This window comes from Pleurodeles waltl, chromosome 6, assembly GCF_031143425.1.
Source record: "Pleurodeles waltl isolate 20211129_DDA chromosome 6, aPleWal1.hap1.20221129, whole genome shotgun sequence".
Lineage (NCBI taxonomy): Eukaryota > Metazoa > Chordata > Amphibia > Caudata > Salamandridae > Pleurodeles > Pleurodeles waltl.
In genome coordinates this window covers 172244720-172262162 of record NC_090445.1, presented here as the reverse complement: position 1 = coordinate 172262162, position 17443 = coordinate 172244720, and the positions used below count along the sequence as shown (strand labels likewise).

General features: G+C 43.3%; 1 protein-coding gene across 1 annotated transcript in view; it reads right to left on the bottom strand.

Moving 5' to 3' along the window:
* LOC138299487 (uncharacterized) overlaps positions 1–17443 on the bottom strand; it is a 154507-nt gene that overhangs the window by 62453 nt on the left and 74611 nt on the right. The window contains exon 4 of the mRNA XM_069237758.1: positions 13164–16250. Within this exon, the coding sequence (XP_069093859.1) occupies positions 13164–16250 (3087 nt within the window). The remainder of the gene's footprint in view (positions 1–13163; positions 16251–17443) is intronic.

The window sequence follows — 17443 nt, the reverse complement described above, 5'->3', positions numbered from 1 at the left end:
AAAGAACCATGTGTTGAGGCTCTGGCCGTGGACACCATTTTGAATCTTCATCCCAGGAAAGTAGTGAAAGATGGTCCACACTCTGACAAGCCCAATAAGCATTTGCAATGCAACAGGTCTCGCATTTTGCTGAATAATATCATTTGGGATGGATTGGAGGGTGAAAGGAAAGAGGGAGTAAAGCTGGAGAGGACAAGTGGTGTAGTAACGGTGTCATGGGCCCTGGAGTAATAAAGGAAAATGGGTGACTAGAATTTCGGTAGGAAACTACAGCAGTAATTAGAGTTTTCCTTTTGCTTCTCTTTTTCTGCCCCATCTGCTTTCTCTCCTGAGGCCTAGTTATCAATGGAGCAGCAAGGGCAGTGGCAACGGGGCCAAGAGACCTATGGACGGTTGCTGAGGGTCCCAGAAATAGTGGTATTTCTATGCTCCCCATTAAACTCTGAGCACAGGCATAAAATACCCCGAAATACTCGAATATAGGAAGATTAATTGTTCCAACGCCAGTCATCGAATATTTGGTGAAAGTGTATTTTCGTGAGCCTGGCATTAACCCCTGCAACGCAGCAGATCTGTCAACCTTGAACATATTTTTACCTGTGAGAGGAGGCGTGGCCCTGGATTTGTCTATCTGCCCTGGAGGGGTGGGGGGTGGTTGGAGAGGGTGAAGAGTTCGAGATATGGAAAGGGACATGCATTACAGCACGGCACGCCTTTTTTCAACCTCTCTACCCTTCCCGAAAACCCTCGGAGTCCCAAGCAGGATACAAAACCCCTATTGGCCGTAATCAGCTGAGAGCCACTAGTTCAAGCTGGACAATCATTCCACTGTGAAGCGGTTTCCAGCTCACCCTGGTTCACTGTGTGATATAAGCTCTTAAACAACGTGTGAATGGGACAGACATCGTGTGGCACCACAGGAGCTGACAGGCCTGACGCGTGGAGGAAAATGCATGCATGTTAGTCAGCATGTGTGAAATGCATCTGCATACGCTCCAGAGGCTGGGGGTGTTGGGAAGCTGCAACAGACCGAACAGCAGATCAGCAGCCTGCATCGGTTGTCGCTCAGGTGTATACTTAGCAATCCTACTGAATCAAGGCGCGGCCTCCTGCTTTCTCAGTGACACCACAGCCTATGGATTTTTAAAAGCCATTGTTTGTTTTTAAAGAAACTGCAGACTAACCAGTGAAGAGGTCAAAGGCAGCTGCCTGAGCAGCAAGAGAACTAATCACAAACTTCACCAGTGTTCCGAAATGGATGCCCCTGAGGAGACTAAAAAAGGAACCTAAAACACCTGCTTATTAAGAAATACTTACAAAATTAATCTCTATTTCTCTTGATTTGCTCACTAGTTTTGATCTTCAGTTGCTAAATTTACCTATTGGGTCCTAATGTTCATTTCAAAGCTCCCCGATACGCTTGGGATCCTGAAATATAAAACTGCAAATAAATACATAAGTAAAATAAACATGTTTGTGATGGCGCGACTTGTTAAGTGAGGATAAGGCTGACTTGAGCTGAGTACTCAAAAGTCACCCTTGTAATTTATTTTACATGATGTCACCTAGTTCAAACTCCAAACTCTCATTCCCTATGATCTGAGTCCAACTGCATTTGAAATTACTGCCTACGACATCATCATCCGAAATAAGGCCGCCTGATTTAATTTGCTGTGATGTCATCACAGATCTGAAGGCAGAAAAATTATACTTCTTTAAGGTCACAGAAATTTGGCAAGTATGCAGGTGCTGCCCCTAGGCAAGTTTGGTGCCTTTGGCAGTCCACCAGCTATTCATCCAGTGGTCACGTTGGGTCTGGTGATAGCCTATCACAGCTCCAAGTAGACTGGACTCTGCATGGGAGAAGCAATTCTTACCCACCAACCACAGTATTTTTACAAGGCGTCTATTGTGCAGCTTGAGATTGAATTAGCAGTATCTTGGTCTTTCATTCTGGGAACTGGCCCTTTGCGCACCTGGTCACAAGCACTTTCGTGAAAACGCATCATCACCTTTGCCAAGCTGATTGGAGACCTTGAGGTGATGCAGAGGAGATAATGCGTTAGCCTAATACAAGATGCATGGCACTTGGCAGACTATCTCTCGCTGGGTTCACAAAACATTATCTCCAGTCATCCCTCTCACACAGCATAATGGGAAGGGAACTGGAGGGAAAAAATTGCATAGCAAAGAAAACAAACATTAACAAAGCTACTGAATTTTTTAATGGATTTTGTGAAATATTTTCTCTTAAGACGTTTTCAGGCATAGGCAACAATGGTAAGGATCCTCACTTTTCAAGAAGCCTGCTGATGAAGTAACCGGGATACACAAAAGCTCTCTCTATCTTCTTTTTAGCTCAACCTCTCTCGCTCTTTCCACCTACCTCTAGATCGGACTGTCTCTAACTCATCACCCACTACTTATTAATCTACTGCTCTTTCTCTTACCTACCTCTTACTGTGATGCCTCTCTCCATACCTTGAAAACCACTCAAACTATCTGCTTCACTATCTACCTCTCTATCTACCTCCCTCTAACTTACTCTTAACTACCTCCGGCTATCTTGCCTCTTTCTCTAACACACTATCTCTCATTTATCTTTCTCTTTCTCCATCTTGGTCAATCTGTCTCTCTCTACCACACCAATCACTAAATCACTACCCTTATTCTGATACCATCTCTATTTAACCCTCTCTGTAACCCACCAACCACTAAATCACTGCCTTATCTATACTTCAGTTCTCTAGCTACCCCTCTCTCTGCCTCAATTTTTCTATCCAGCTCTATTTCTGTCTCTCTATTTACTTCACCTCTCAACTTATACCGCACCCCTTCATATTTACCTCTCGTTCTCTCAACCTAGCTCTACATCTCTATGTACCTTCCCCTATTCACTCTGCCTCACCTTGTCTATCAAACCCCTATATCAGAAATAAACTTTTCCCTCCCCCTGCTCCCTTACCCCTCTCTCATGAACCCACCATTCTTAACCACTCTGAGTGCCTAACTCTATTTCTGTACGTCTCTAATCAATCTTAACCTTTTATACCTCTTCTTCTCTCTTTGCACTTCACATCTGTTTCCATTACTTCTGTCCCCTTATTTCTCCATCACGTATGCCACCTCTCTGTTAGCGTCATATCAGTTTACCTCACTTCTCTCTAACTCGTCTACCACATTCTCTAATTCATCCTATTTTACATTTCCACGCTCTCCACATCTACCTCCCATCTTTCTCAGTACCTCTTCTGTACAGATCACCATCTGTCTCAATTTAACTGACCATTCATTAACGACCTCACATCTCAACTTTCTTTCTACCCCTTTTCCATCTACTTCATCTCTCCCAATACATTACTCTTTTCTCACTAACTCTCTTCTCTACCTTTACTGCTATGTTCTATCATGTGCTCCTCTCTCTTGGTCAACTCTCTGATCCTTATTTTCTGTTTGGGCTCACTCTCTCAACGGCACTCTCAGCATTTCTCTGGTAGAGACTAAGGCAACCACAGACCAACTGCTTAGGATGAGAGAATTACTGAGCTACCAACTCTTCCCCCAACAGAGTTGGCAGTAACAACAGAAGGGAGGGACCATTAGTCCGGGACTGTACCACTGCAAAATGCCAGGCATGAGGGGTTGGGACTGTGTTTCGGAGACCAGCTCCTCAGACATAATGAAAGGTCAGGATGACTGCAACTGTCTCTGACCAAGAGGAATTCCAGCCATCCCTGGGAAGAAATACCCTTCCACGTCTCTAGAGCTGGAAGTACATCAGCCACTGTCCTCCTATGCTTAGTGAGTCTGCATGCTTTTGGTAAATTTGTGCCCAGTGTAAGACTTCCTGAAGGCAAAAAATATCGTACTTTGTGTCCATCTAGTTTTTTAGTAATGACAATTCTGTTGCCCTTGCATGCATTAGCAGCCATGAAGAGCATGCTATTATGCAATTTTATTCCAAGACCTCAGGCTCATATTATGCAGTTTTTTTCTTGCTTTAATCTTTACAGCAGCCAAGAAAGAAAGTACATTTCCCAAGAAAAAAATGATAAACTACAAAGTGACATCACAATGGGAACAACCAATGGGACATAGAGTATAACTATTATTATATTGACTGTGAACAACAAGTCCTCTTTTCTTGCTGTTCGCGGTCAAGATAAGTACTTTCACTGTTTTTCATCATTTATAGTTGATAATATTTGCCTTTTATTCATGTTTCTGCTAGTATTGTGTGGCATACTTTTAATATAGAATCTTCACTCATTTCACTCGCAGGCTCGTTTTACTCCTGTTGCAGCGAGTCTCGTAACAGTCATCATTTAGCCGTTGGAGACGCGCTGGGCGGTCGTCTAATTGTGCTGGTTGTCAGGATTTCCTCTGCTTTGACCGCTCTTCACTCCGGTCGCGTTTCTATGACGCAGAGTTTTGTTTTGTTTCCTTTTCCCTTTCCGACTTCTCTCTGGGAGTGGTCTCACTGGGTTACCGCCTCCTCCTTCATAGCGGTAGGACTCTGTTTTGTTTATTTACACGCCTACCTCTTCAGGCCACTCCCCTCTCTCTCAGTTTCATTTTTTAACCCCTTTTTTGCTGGCTCAAGTTAGTTTGCCAGTTTACTTCAACACTTTTATATATTTTGACTGTTCTTCTCCTTCTCAGTATCTCTGAGGGAGAGGAGTCTCAATTTTCTAAGGAAACTTTAAAGTCTTTTATTAAAGACTCTAACAGGCTGTATCTGTTTCTATGTCAGACATGTCTAAGAACTTAGAAGCCTCCTTGTATAAAATGATTTCTGCCAATTATGTGTCTTCTGCGAAAAGCAAGAAACGTGTGGCCACCCTTCCTGGGCCCTCTAAAGGCGTTTCTGTTTCTTTTGGTCCTCCCACCCGAGAGGTTTCTAAGTCGGGACCCCCTTCCTCCACCTTCCACATTATACAATTGAGAGACACTGATGATGATGACTCTCTTAGTCATACAGATGATTTGGACGGATCTATGGATCCATATGTTTATGGGCCTGGGGAGAAAAGGCAGAACATTTCTCCTGCTGACAGTGGTGTCGCTCACCCTGTGTCTCAGGTTTTAGTAGACCATTCTGGTGAACCTATGTTCGACCCTTCCTTCATGGTACATCCTAATTCTAAGGAATGGTTTCCTGCTGACCATGTCGCAGATTGTTTCCTTTTATTTACGCCATTCAATTGAATACCAGAAATAAATTAAAGTCTGAGTGCCCTGTCCATCATTACCTAGCAACGTCACTGCTACCCCTGTTATTGACCCAAACATGCTCATGTTTTTTACCAAATTCGGAAAATATCCTAAAAAGGGTGTGGATAGAGCTTGGTCTTGTTGCCAGGATAAACTGTTCGACTTGGTGTGTCCTCTCGCTAGGATTTTTGATTTGGCAGAAGAGGCCAAAATGGAACAGTCACCAATAGACCCTGTAGTACTTTCTAATTGGGCACAACGTGCTATTTGCATGCTTGGTAATGCGAACACTCAATTGTCTATTGAAAGAAGGAAAAGTCTCCTACTAAAGATTGACCCGAAGCTCCAAGGAAGAGGGTCCTTCGGCTAAATGTTTATTATTCGGAGATTCTTTCATCAAAGAGTTGGGCAAATATGTCTCTACCTTTGCCACTCTGGATAAGGCCCATCTTTCGCTAAAGAAGATTTTTTTCGCTACAGGTTCTCTCCAGGGCCAGCAAAGGCAGGAGTTGCTTTGCCGGCTGCGCCCTCAGGGGTCCATACCCCAACCAAGACTCTTACAATCAGCAGAACCAGCCTGATTCCTACTCAGGATAAAAGCCGCATTTCTACCCCCGCAGCTTAAGAGGGTACCGGAGCAGAGGTTATTCCAACAAAGGAGAACAACTTTCCGGTAAGTGTTTTCAATTCTGGTCTACCTCCAGTAGGAGGCAGACTGGCCTTGTTTGTAGATTCATGGTTGCTTCTCACGTCAGATCCCTGGGTGATTCAGTCTATTCAGGGTTAACTCTTAGAATTGTATCAACCCCCAATTCAGTCCTGTTTCCCTCTTCCCCTTGCTTTCTCTCAAGACCAACACCAGCTCCTCCACAGCGAGATTCAGTCCCTCCTCTCCAAAGAGGCGATAGAGCCAGTCTCGTTCGACTCTTCAGGTTTTCTCAGCACCATCGTCTTGGTTCAAAAGACAAACCAGAAGGTTCGGCTTGTTCTGAACCTCAAAAACTTCAACAATTTTGTAATTTATCGCCATTTCAAGATTCTCCATCTCAGGGATATTTTACTGCAAAACGATTGGTTGGTCAGATTAGATCTTCAAGATGCTTACCTTACCGTACCAATTCATCCCTCTCACAGGAAGCATCTCCAATTTCAATGGGAAGATTATTTTTGCCAGTACAAAGTTCTTCCTTTCGGCCTCTCCTCGGCCCCTTGGTGTTTTACCAAGATTCTCAAGCCAGTAGCAGCTTTCCTCTGACCTTGCGGTGTCCGTCTGATCCTCTATCTAGATGACTTCCTCCTTATGGCACAGGACAGAGATCGTCTTTTTTCCCAGTTACATCTTTGTCAAAATCTTCTCCTCAAATTAGGATTTCTCATCAATTTTCAAAAATCTGCCATTGTTCCAGCTCAAAAGCTGGAGTTCCTCAGTTTTCTCATAGACACTACTCTTTCTATTTTTCAACTTCCCTAACACAAGGTCTCTCTGATCAAGAAGGAAATTCATCAATCTTTATCTCTCCCTCACATCTCTATCAGAACTCTAGCTCGTCTGGTGGGACTTCTTGCTTCCTCAATTGAGGCTATCTTTCCAGGTCCTCTGCATTATCGCTCTCTCCTGCGGTTAAAGATTCGACATCTTCACAAGGGTCTTGCCTATTCCGATCCACTTGCTCTAGACCCCGAGTCCACAGAAGAACTACTGTGGTGGCTAACTCACTTAGACGCCTGGAACGGGAGAACTATCTTCTCTGCTGCCCCAGATCTTGTATTAGAATCTGATGCAAGTCGGACTGGCTGGGGAGCATGGTGTAGTCAGTTCTCGACTGGAGGCGCATGGTCTCAGAAGGAATTGTTCTTGCACATAAACAGTTTAGAGATGCTTGCAGGTTCCTTTGCCATCCGATCCTTTACAAAAGAAAGAGTAAGTTGCACCATTCTTCTCAGGATGGACAACCTAGCCGCTGTCAGGTATATCAACCATCTAGGAGGCACCAACCAGGTCCAAGATTTTATCAAGCCTGGCAAAGCATCTTTGGGAATACTGTCTCCCTCGAAACATCTCAGTCAAGAGAGTTTACCTACCAGGAAATGTGAATACAGTGGCAGACTGGTACTCCAGACATCTTCAGGATTCCAGCGATTGGCAACTGCACCCTTCAGTGTTCAATCGTCTTATTTCCATCTTTGGCAACATGTCCATAGATCTTTGTGCTTCGCGTCTCAATCCCCACCTTCCTTCCTTCTTCAGCTGGAGACCGGATCCACAGGCCCTAGCCACAGATGCTTTCCTCCAGATCTGGCCGATATCTCTTCTTTATGCTTTTCCTCTTTTCCTTCTAATTCCTCAAGTCCTTGCACATGCACGCAGGCAGCAGTCTACACTGGTTCTCATAGCAACCTTTTGCCAAGCACAACCTGGGTACCCAACGCTGTTAGAATTGGCAGCCGACCGTCTGGTCTGGCTTCCTCATTTCCCCAACTTACTGCTGGATCCCCGGGGTGAGCAGCACCACATGGTCCTCAACAACTCCCTGTTTCTCATTGCTGGGAAGATTTCGGGTCGTCCTGGAGAACCTCAGGAATTTCGGAGGATGCTCTCAAACTGATCCAACAATCTAGAGCCCCTGGTACCACCAGAGCCTTTAAATCTGCAAGGGCCGCTTAGTGCAGCTGGTGTATGGACAAGAATTCAGATCCCTTTTCACCTGATGTAGTGTTGGTTGTGAATTTCCTTGCTTCCTTGGCTTCACAGGGTAAAGCCTACCACACTATTAATACTTACAGATCAGCCATTTCAGCTGAACATTATAGAGTCAATGGCAGGCCGACTGGTGAGCATCCTCTCATTTGTCAACTTTTAAAGGGAGTAAGATATGTTTTTCCTCAATCTCCTAAATATAACACAATATGGGATGTTAATTTGGTGTTAACATTTTCCACTGCCAGGCCAGAGGATACATTCCTTTCCCTTAAGCAACTTTCTGCAAAATTGACTATGCTTTTCTGTTGGATAGCTCTAAAGCGCATTTCAGATGTTAAAGCATTGGATGTTACCTCCTTTTTCTTCTCTCCTTTGGGTGCTTCTTTTCAGGTTCGGAGATGTACTAAAACTAACCTGGCTTCTGTTCATTACCCGTTTTTTCCCTCTCAAACCAAATTGTGTGTTGGAAATTGTTTAAAGAATTATGTGGGTCGTACTGCAGATTTGAGATCATCCTCGGCTTCCCAATTACTCATTTTTTTCCAAAAACCTCCTAAACCTGTTTCTTCCCCTACCTTAGCCCATTGGGTCAAATGGATCATGTCTTTAGCGGGGATCAACGTAGACTCCTTTGGAGCCCATTCTGCTGGATGGGCTATGGCCTCTCGGGCTTTCTGGGCTGGGGCCTCATTGCAGGATATTCTCAAGTCTGCAGATTGGTCTAATGAAAACACGTTTAGAACTTTTTATTGTAAACCAATTTCACATGTTTCTGATTCTGTTGTTTCTATGCTTTGAACATGCATAATATGAGCCTCCGGTCTTGTAATCAAATTGAGATTTTCCTAGGCTTGGTATCTGAAAGGCTAGATTTTATTAAAGACATGGAGGAGAGTATTATCCCACCACTTTTATTAACCCATCCCTGTTTCTTCTATTTCGCTTCCAACTCCCTCTCCTAGCACTGATTCCACCTAGTCTTCCATCAGAACAGGAATCCTTCCTGAACTGATCTTCTTCCTGGAATCGTTTCTACTCTCGCCAGTTTCAAGACTGCTTTATGGACCTTTTCACTATGATGACTATTTTTTATGCTGTTTTGTTTGTTACTTATTCTCCTCTTTAATTCTTGCATCAAGAAAAGAGGACTTGTTGTTCGCAGTCAATATACTAATAGTTATACTCGACGTCCCATTGGTTGTTCCCATTGTGATGTCACTTTGTAGTTTATCACTTTTTTCTTGGGAAATGTAATTTCCTTCTTGGCTACTGTAAAGATTAAAGCAAGAAAAGACTGCCTAATACTCACCTCTGTGTCTTTAATAAAATCTAGTCTTTCAGACACCAAGGCTAGGAAAATCTCAATTCTTATCATGGCCTGTCCATCAGCAAGACTGACGAATCAAAAGTCGCCTTTACAAGCATCTTTGGGCTAAACCATTACGGTGGGAGCAACCATGTTTAGCCACTGGGAAACAATGTCATGTTTGACAGTGAAAATATGTTACTATACCTTGCAAATGTCCCTAGTCAACCAAGCAAAGGTGCTCTACTGCAAGATCTGAGGGCTACTTGCTCAGGAGTAGGTATCCAAGAAAAACAAACCACCTGGGATGGAGTTGGAGTGAAAATGGCTTGCTTACATCCAGCTTTTGTGCTAGGAAGTCCTGATTCTGCCAGAGGTCTCGAGCTCCAGATGTCAGAACTCAAGTGTATTTAGATGTTAAAGGTCTTAACTGAAAGGGAGCTGTATCAACTGCAAATAAACATGGGGATTCAGAGACTGAATATACGCACATAAGAGCTAATTTCCAAATACTGTGGCATTCAGGAACTGCCCTCCTCAAAGAATGCAGCACACATGGAAGGTGAGTGATGTAAGTGGTGAAGATGGCACTCATAGGACTAAAACAATTAAGAAAAAGATAACAATTCAAAGAAAACAAAAGTACTCTGCTTTTGCATAAAACTTTGTCGAAGCTGCCGTGCAAGGATGTAGCACTCTCAGCAGAGGCAAGGGACCGAAAGAAGAGGATGTCCTGGTTGATGGTAGGGTAATGGAGGTGCACAGAATTCACAAACATGTTTATTATTAATTTGTGATGTAACATTTTTCATTCCCCTCCTGTCCTAGGAAAGGCATCCAATAAACTGAGAGGAATTGGACCAGGATGTTAGACAGAAACCAAGAGATCTGTGCAGAACTTTTGGTGAGCCTGAACAAGCAGTCTGGTATTGCCCCGAAACAAGCTGATCAAGAACCAGCTTCTCTAGCCAAAATTGCTACTCACTGTAGAAGGTGTAGGTTAGTTTGTTACTATTGTAGAGATGTCCGTATAGTACCCTGCCAAACTGTACTGGTGGAAGAATGTATTTTCACACTGCAGATAAAGATTTACCACTACTAGACAACTGTTAACAAGTGTATGATCTCTCAAGAACAGCTATTCTGTGAATTCCTCCTCTAAAGCCTGGGTGCTAGGCTTGGACCTCCCTAGCAAAAGACCTCCCTGGTAAAAGACGATCGCTGCTACACAGAAATAAATCTGATCAACATGGAGAATGGCATGGCATTTGTACATTTAGAAACGGTTGCCACGTGATTCTGCTTGCCTACATGCTTCAGTCATTCTTGAAGACAGGAGCCCGGTGATCTTTGAATTGCATGGACTGCTGTGATAATGGCTCTTCTACAATGTCAAAAGCTTCATAAAGGTACCAGTGGTTGAAAGAAGTGTTCCAAGAAGCCAGAGGAGTTTTGGTTCCTAAATCTGCTGTAGCAGTCTAAGCACCAGCTCACTTTGTCAAGACAGATAGGAATTTAAAATATGCTGAGCACATAAAAAGACATTGAGGAAGACGTTCCCATGTAATAGCTCCATATTATGTGCATGTTTGCGCCAAGTGCAACCCAACAGGAGACACTCCCTCAAAACAAGGGGCTATTACATTTGCTCCCTGTCGCATTACAGGTCCCAGAGGAGTGCAGATGAAGACACACAACAGCCAGTCAGAGCCAGTGCATGTATTTTTGAGCTGCTGAATTTCTGCTTCTCCAGCATTACACATGGCATCCCTCCTGCCATACCGCAGAGCTAAAAGGCCATCGTGAGTGGGCACGAAATTCGTGAAAAGACTGATCTCTGGAGAAAAGATGGGGCCTTATGAGCTTCAGAAACAGTTAAGACTCACTCCTTCTGAAATACTAAAACTATGCCTGGTGCCAAATGCTTTATCATTTGGTACAACTTGATGAAATAAGAGCATTGTAAAGGCAGCAGCATGCCTCCTCCAGGGCCTGAAGAAATATAACCACATCACCTCATCCTGATGGAACCTCACCAGTTCCCCCTGCTAGCCTGCCTCATCTTCAAAAACCAACTGCATCATACACAAAGCCAGCAACGAGCACCCCCGGTTATCATGCAGACAAGCTCACAAGCCCTGATGGTTCTCAGCACACCCACAGCCAGGGCACCATCACACTGCAGACTAAGAAGTGCATAAAAGAAAAAAGACAACAGGCCTTTTCCATCAATGCATCCAGGATCTGGAACAACAACCCCGTATCCATCAGGACTGCAACAGTACTGCTCCAATTCAAAAAAGAGATGAAGACTCACTTCTTCAAATAACTCATCACAGTTAATTAACCATACATAACTCAACTACCTCTCCTATTACTAGCTGAATGCATGCTTCTCTTTGACCATGTACAGCTGCTTTTGACACGGTCCCTCATTCCAGACTGCTTGCTCACCTTCATGATATAGGCATCAGAGATACTGGCATCAGAGATACTGCGCTGAAGTGGCAAAAATCCTTTCCAGCAGACAGAGACCAGGAAGTCCATCTACCTCCTTTTTTCGTCTGGCAACAGTTGTATCTCTGTGGGAGTGCCTCAGCGCTTGGCCCATAGTCCAACGATGTTTAACATCTAATCATCTTTTGAGGCCAAGATAATATGATACTCAAATTGTCTTCATCAAGAAAGGAGAGATAATTGCCTTGGATCTTCAACCCTATTGTTTCATTGGATGGAAACTAACCAACTCAAATGCAATACCAATAAGACGGAGGTTCTTAGTTTTGGCTTTAATTCCAAGTTCAACTTCCAAGCACATTGGCCATACAGGCCTTTTCTGCCAAACCTGCAAGTGGATTCAGTAAAAAAAAGGGGAGTTATGTTCAACAAACATATGAACATGCACAACCAAATCAATCCAGTAGTTGCCACGTGTTTTGGTCTTTTGCGCTCAGCAAAACAAATTGCATTTCCTTTCTGTACCAATGAGAATAACAGTGATACAAGCACTGATGTTGTCCAGTCTGGGCAATGCCAATGTCCTTTATGCAGATCTCCCATAGTATTTTATGAGGAAACTGTAAACAGTCCAAAATGCAGCAGCTCACCTGGTGCACAATTTTTTGAGTCTATGTTTTGCCACATTTGGGAAACCTGCACTGGCTCCCTGTGAATAAGCGTATCTTATTTAAGATACTTCTCCTAATACATAGAGCAATGCATCACTCTGGTCCGGGTTATCTGTCCCCCAGAATACACCACTACTTGCCCAAGAGAAACCTGCACTCATCCTGCAGCCATTTGGTCATAACACCTAGGGTCCACCTAACAAAATCAGGATACAGAACTTTCTCCCTCCTTTGATCTCAGGCCTGTTATAGACTCCCAGGAGAACTGCGACAAAACAAAAGCAATGGGGCTTTTAGAAAGAAATTTAAGACTTGGCTTTTCACACTTTAGTTTTCAGCACACCTTTGTCTTTCTTATTCTCTGCATAGTGTAGGGCACTCTTTCTGAGTAGCCATGCGCTTAGCAAATATGTCATTCATTCAAACAGCAATCTGCTGCCTTTTGGTTAGGTTTCCCTACAGAAATGCCATATTCATACGTACATTAATCCCACGTGCATAGTTTGTTGGAAACATGCCCACATGATTATAGCCAATTCTTTTGTTTATTTGTATTACCCTAATTTCATAGGTGTAATTCAAGAAGAAAGGTACAATTTAAGTATCACACATTTACACAACAGAATATACATGTGAAAACTGGAGATGCCATTATTCTGTGTGTTCATCATTAGAAATCAGTTACATCCACAACTTTGAAATAATAAAGACGGTTCCCCTAAGGTCTTTACCATATATATATATATAAACCACATCCCATTTTCTGAAATAAATAAAAGCACAAACGGTGCTCAAGTTATATTGCATTACTCACCCCTTGTATGCCATCTGACATATCATATATGATTTTCAAAGACGGGTCATTGTTATAACCGGGTAAACTCGTGGCCATAGTTGTGCATGTCATTGTTCCTTTGATCACACTCTCCGAGTTGGTCGAGGAAAGACTGAGGCACACATGGCAGGTCTCTGATGATGAGTAACAATTCCTGCACAAATTGTGACCACAATGGCTTTTTTGCAGACTTGTGTTTTCTTTTTTGCACTGCTCACATTTTGCAGCTCTGCTTTGATCAATTTGGTGGTCAACACTCAAACGTCTTGAGTGAGTCTTAGTGGTGGAACCATCTGACACAGTACCAAGATTTTCCTGCTGAGTCTGACCATCTGGTACCAGTGTGGAACCAACTGTTGACTGTTCATTTGCTGCCTTTAAGGGAGAATAATTCTGTTGGGTACCATAGAAACCTACTGGTAACGACTGTGGGGCAACGGAGAAGGGCAAAGGATGGGATTCAGGGTCATCTTTAGCACCACCCTCAGTAATGTTTGTCATCAGCTGAAATTTATCAGGAAGAGGGCTCTTCAAATTTACTGCATCTGTCACCTGTTTGTCAGTCATAAGACCATCTACCAAAGAATGGGTGTCAGCTGCTATTTCCTGTTCTAAACGTTTTTGATGAGAGAAATCTGCTTGTTTACGGTAATTACTACGCACATCAGCCACATTCTCGAGTACAAAGTCTGCATGCATCTGTGATTTACTTTGACAGCTCATGTTCTTATGTACATCCAATGTCTGTAGATGACCATTATTTCTGGCAATGTCTGGGCTCCACTGAACATTAGAATTCAGCTCTTCCATCGTTTCCAGTTCTTTGGACTGCTCAACATTCACAACATCTGAGAAGAGTTCTGATTTGCCTGTATGGAAATCTGAATTATGTTGTAAATCATAGTTATTATTATTATTAGAACTTGGTAAGATATCTCTCGCTAACACATTCTCGATTTGACCACAACGCTCTTTTGTCATATAGTCGTCAGTCACCTTAAGCATGGAAGGCAGGTCTAGCAGCCTAATTTCTTTCTCAAACAAATTGTTGTACTTCTCACTTATCTTTGAATGAATGTCCTTGGGATATATCAGATGTAACTTACTCTGGTCCCTGGACACCCTAACTTTATCAGAGCAGCTCTGAAAGACATGGCACCACTCAGTCAAAGTCTCATCACCTGGTCCTTCCACACCAAGCTGGTGATAATTGAAAAAACGATACACAAGATCTGTGCTCTTTTTGTGGTAGAGAGACTCAAGGTGCAGCTTGGCAACATCTACCTTTGTTTTATCTACAGAGCTGAGTTTCAGCACTGTAATGTCTTTTGCCTTGTTCTCACTAATCTGGACTTCGCCCTGACTGCAGATTTCTGTGATGTATGAATGGTACACATCTTTTACATAAGCCCAAATCCAATTGTCCACCGAGATTTCAGCATCGAAAACCTGATAACTCTTTTCTGTATCATGATCCTTGAATTCAGGCATCATTGTATTAGAATGTGTGCCAGCTATATCAGTTTCCTTTGTTTTAGGAGCAGAGAAACTATTTGATCTCCTACGTGTGCTTCCATATTGAGAAGGCTTATGGTCCACAAATGCAGCTGTCTTTGTGGTATCCAAAAGACTCAATCCTGCTAGTGAACTTGATAGACTACTGTGAGAGTACACTTTCATTGGACCAACATGTTCTGATTTTTTAGTGCTCTGAAGAATATCTTTATCTCTGCCAACTAGAGGCAAGCTGTCAAACCTCTTGGAATAAGGGGAGCTCATACTTCTGTCTCCATCTTTCGAACATTTCAGATCACTTGCTGCTTGCCTAGTGGTAGCCTTCATTTCTGTAGTGGTGGACATGCTACTTAAAGATGACTGATGTTCACTGGTGCTCAGATGTTGCTGAGTGTCAAACTGTCCACATTTGTCACCAAAAGAATATTTCTGCTCCATCTTGACATCTCTGTCCAACAGGTATGACTTATCTAGGGAAGAGGTTTTTGGAACGCTAAAATTTGCAGCTAATCTCTGTTCACTCTTGGATTCAAGCTTTGTGGAACTACTTTGCCTTGGTGTATACTGTTTAGGATCTAAAAGCCCACCAGAATTGATTCTTTGGCGACCCACAGCTGAAGTACTTAACAATGGATCTGGTGCTGTCAAAGGATATTTTAATGTGGTGGTGATCTGTAGTTCTTGAATGTATTGCTTGGCCTGCGAAACATCGACTACGTTACCTATGAAATAAAAGTTATTTTCATCTTCATGGCACAGAAGCAAAGGGCACATTCTTTGCAGCTCAGTGGGCAATGTCTCTAGAGTTTTAAGATCACATCTGATATCAGTTTTGCTTACTTGCTCCTTCCGTAGGCTTATTTCAAGATCCATGTAGAGTTTCAAAAGCTCAAAGTGCGCTTCAGTCAAAGTTTCGATACCACCTCTCATTTGTGAGCCAGTCTGCAGGTACAGGGTTGTGATATCATCATTACTGACATCCACTGCTTCAATTTTATAGTGATGTAATATTCTCTGGTACTCAGTCTTTTTAAATGTATGTATGTACTTGTAGATGTCTGAATCCATCACCAGTGAGAAGTCATCTAAATGATTGACATTATTTTCATTGACCGGAAGACTTGCCGAAGTTTTTATGTCATCACTGTCAGCCAACCTCTGACTTTTATTCTCAAAGCTACGACTGTAGCCTTCAGACTCGGAACCATAATTAAGACTCTGATTGGTCGACTTGGATTGTAGCATTAAAGAGTTGACTTCTTGCTTCAAGCCTGTAGAATCCTTCATTGTGTTTGTTTTGCTCTGGCCGTTGCCTTGTCTTGCTGATGACTGAGTTTCTTTTTCATTTGCATGGCTGTGGTCCATAGATTTCAAAATAGCATTACTGATCGATAGTAGGTTTGTGTATGCTCCTTCGATGGAGCAAAACTCATTTTTCCCAATAAAACGAAACTCAACATCTTTGTGATGCTTCTGTAAACTTCTCACATAGTTCTTGAAGTCTCCTGGGAATCTTTTGCAATCCACAACCATGGATACTTTCACAAATACCTGAGAAAGCAAAGCAGGAGATCTTTCATTAACATAAACAAATCTTACCAGGACATCAACATTAGACAAAATTTTCACTTTCCGCTTTCTTTCAATTAACCGTTTATCCTATTTACTGGCGACAGGAATTCTACTTACCGCTGTGTACATAGCACCTGTTTAAGGACATATTTCGAAAAAGGCCCTCATTATGAGTCTGGAGGTGGCATGACCGCCAGACTCGCAGTGACGGTCCCAACTCCAACAGGCTGGCTGTGGGAACGCCACATTATGACCGTGGCGAAGCTGCCACGGTCGGACCACCAACACCGCCAGGCTGCTGCAAGCCGGCAGCCTGGCGGTTCCAGTGGTTTGGATTACGAGTCCCCATACCACCAGCCTTTCCATGGCGGTTTACACCACCATGGAAAGGCTGGTCAAATGAGGGGGAACGGGGGCCATGGGGGGCCCCTGCACAGCCCATGCAACTGGCATGGGCAGTGCAGGGGCCCCCATGCACAGCCCCGTCGTGCATTGCAAAGCCCGAATTTCTGGGCAGTGGAATGTGCGGCAGGTGCTGCTGCACCCGCCGCACCGCCACATTAGCGCCGGCTCCATTAGGAGCCAGTGTCAATGTTAAGGACCTGTACACCGCAGGGCTAGAGGGCGAAAACACTGTTTCCACTCGCCGGCCTTGCAGTGAACTTCTAATAGGCAGTCCACAGGCTGCACAGGCAGTCTGAAGGCGGGAAGAGTTTAGCGGGCAGTCTCTGCCACCTGCCAAACTCGTCATGAGGGCCTAAGTGTCCCTTCATTCATTTTGTTTTTTTTAATTCCACTGGGACTTAAAGTTATTTTTCTACATGTACTAGATGGGTACCTTTTGAAATTTCATTCTAATAACTATGAAGCACAATTTGCTAAGCAAGTAAAACATCTATCTGCACCCATTAATACATCATGTTAAAGAAGTTATGTTTACTACCCTGCTAAGCCTAGGCTGCATAAGTCTTAGGTCTGCAAAATAAGTAGCTGTATGACCTGGTGATAGAAGTCAATAAGTTGACATATGTCTTCTACCACAGTAAAGCAAAGCAGAGAATTATAATATTATAAACAACGCCATGACGTGACTATGTGCACTGTAGGACCCTTTCCAGGAACATGTTTCCACAAAGTGGACTGTGATGTGGGTTCATTAATGAGGAGGCTCA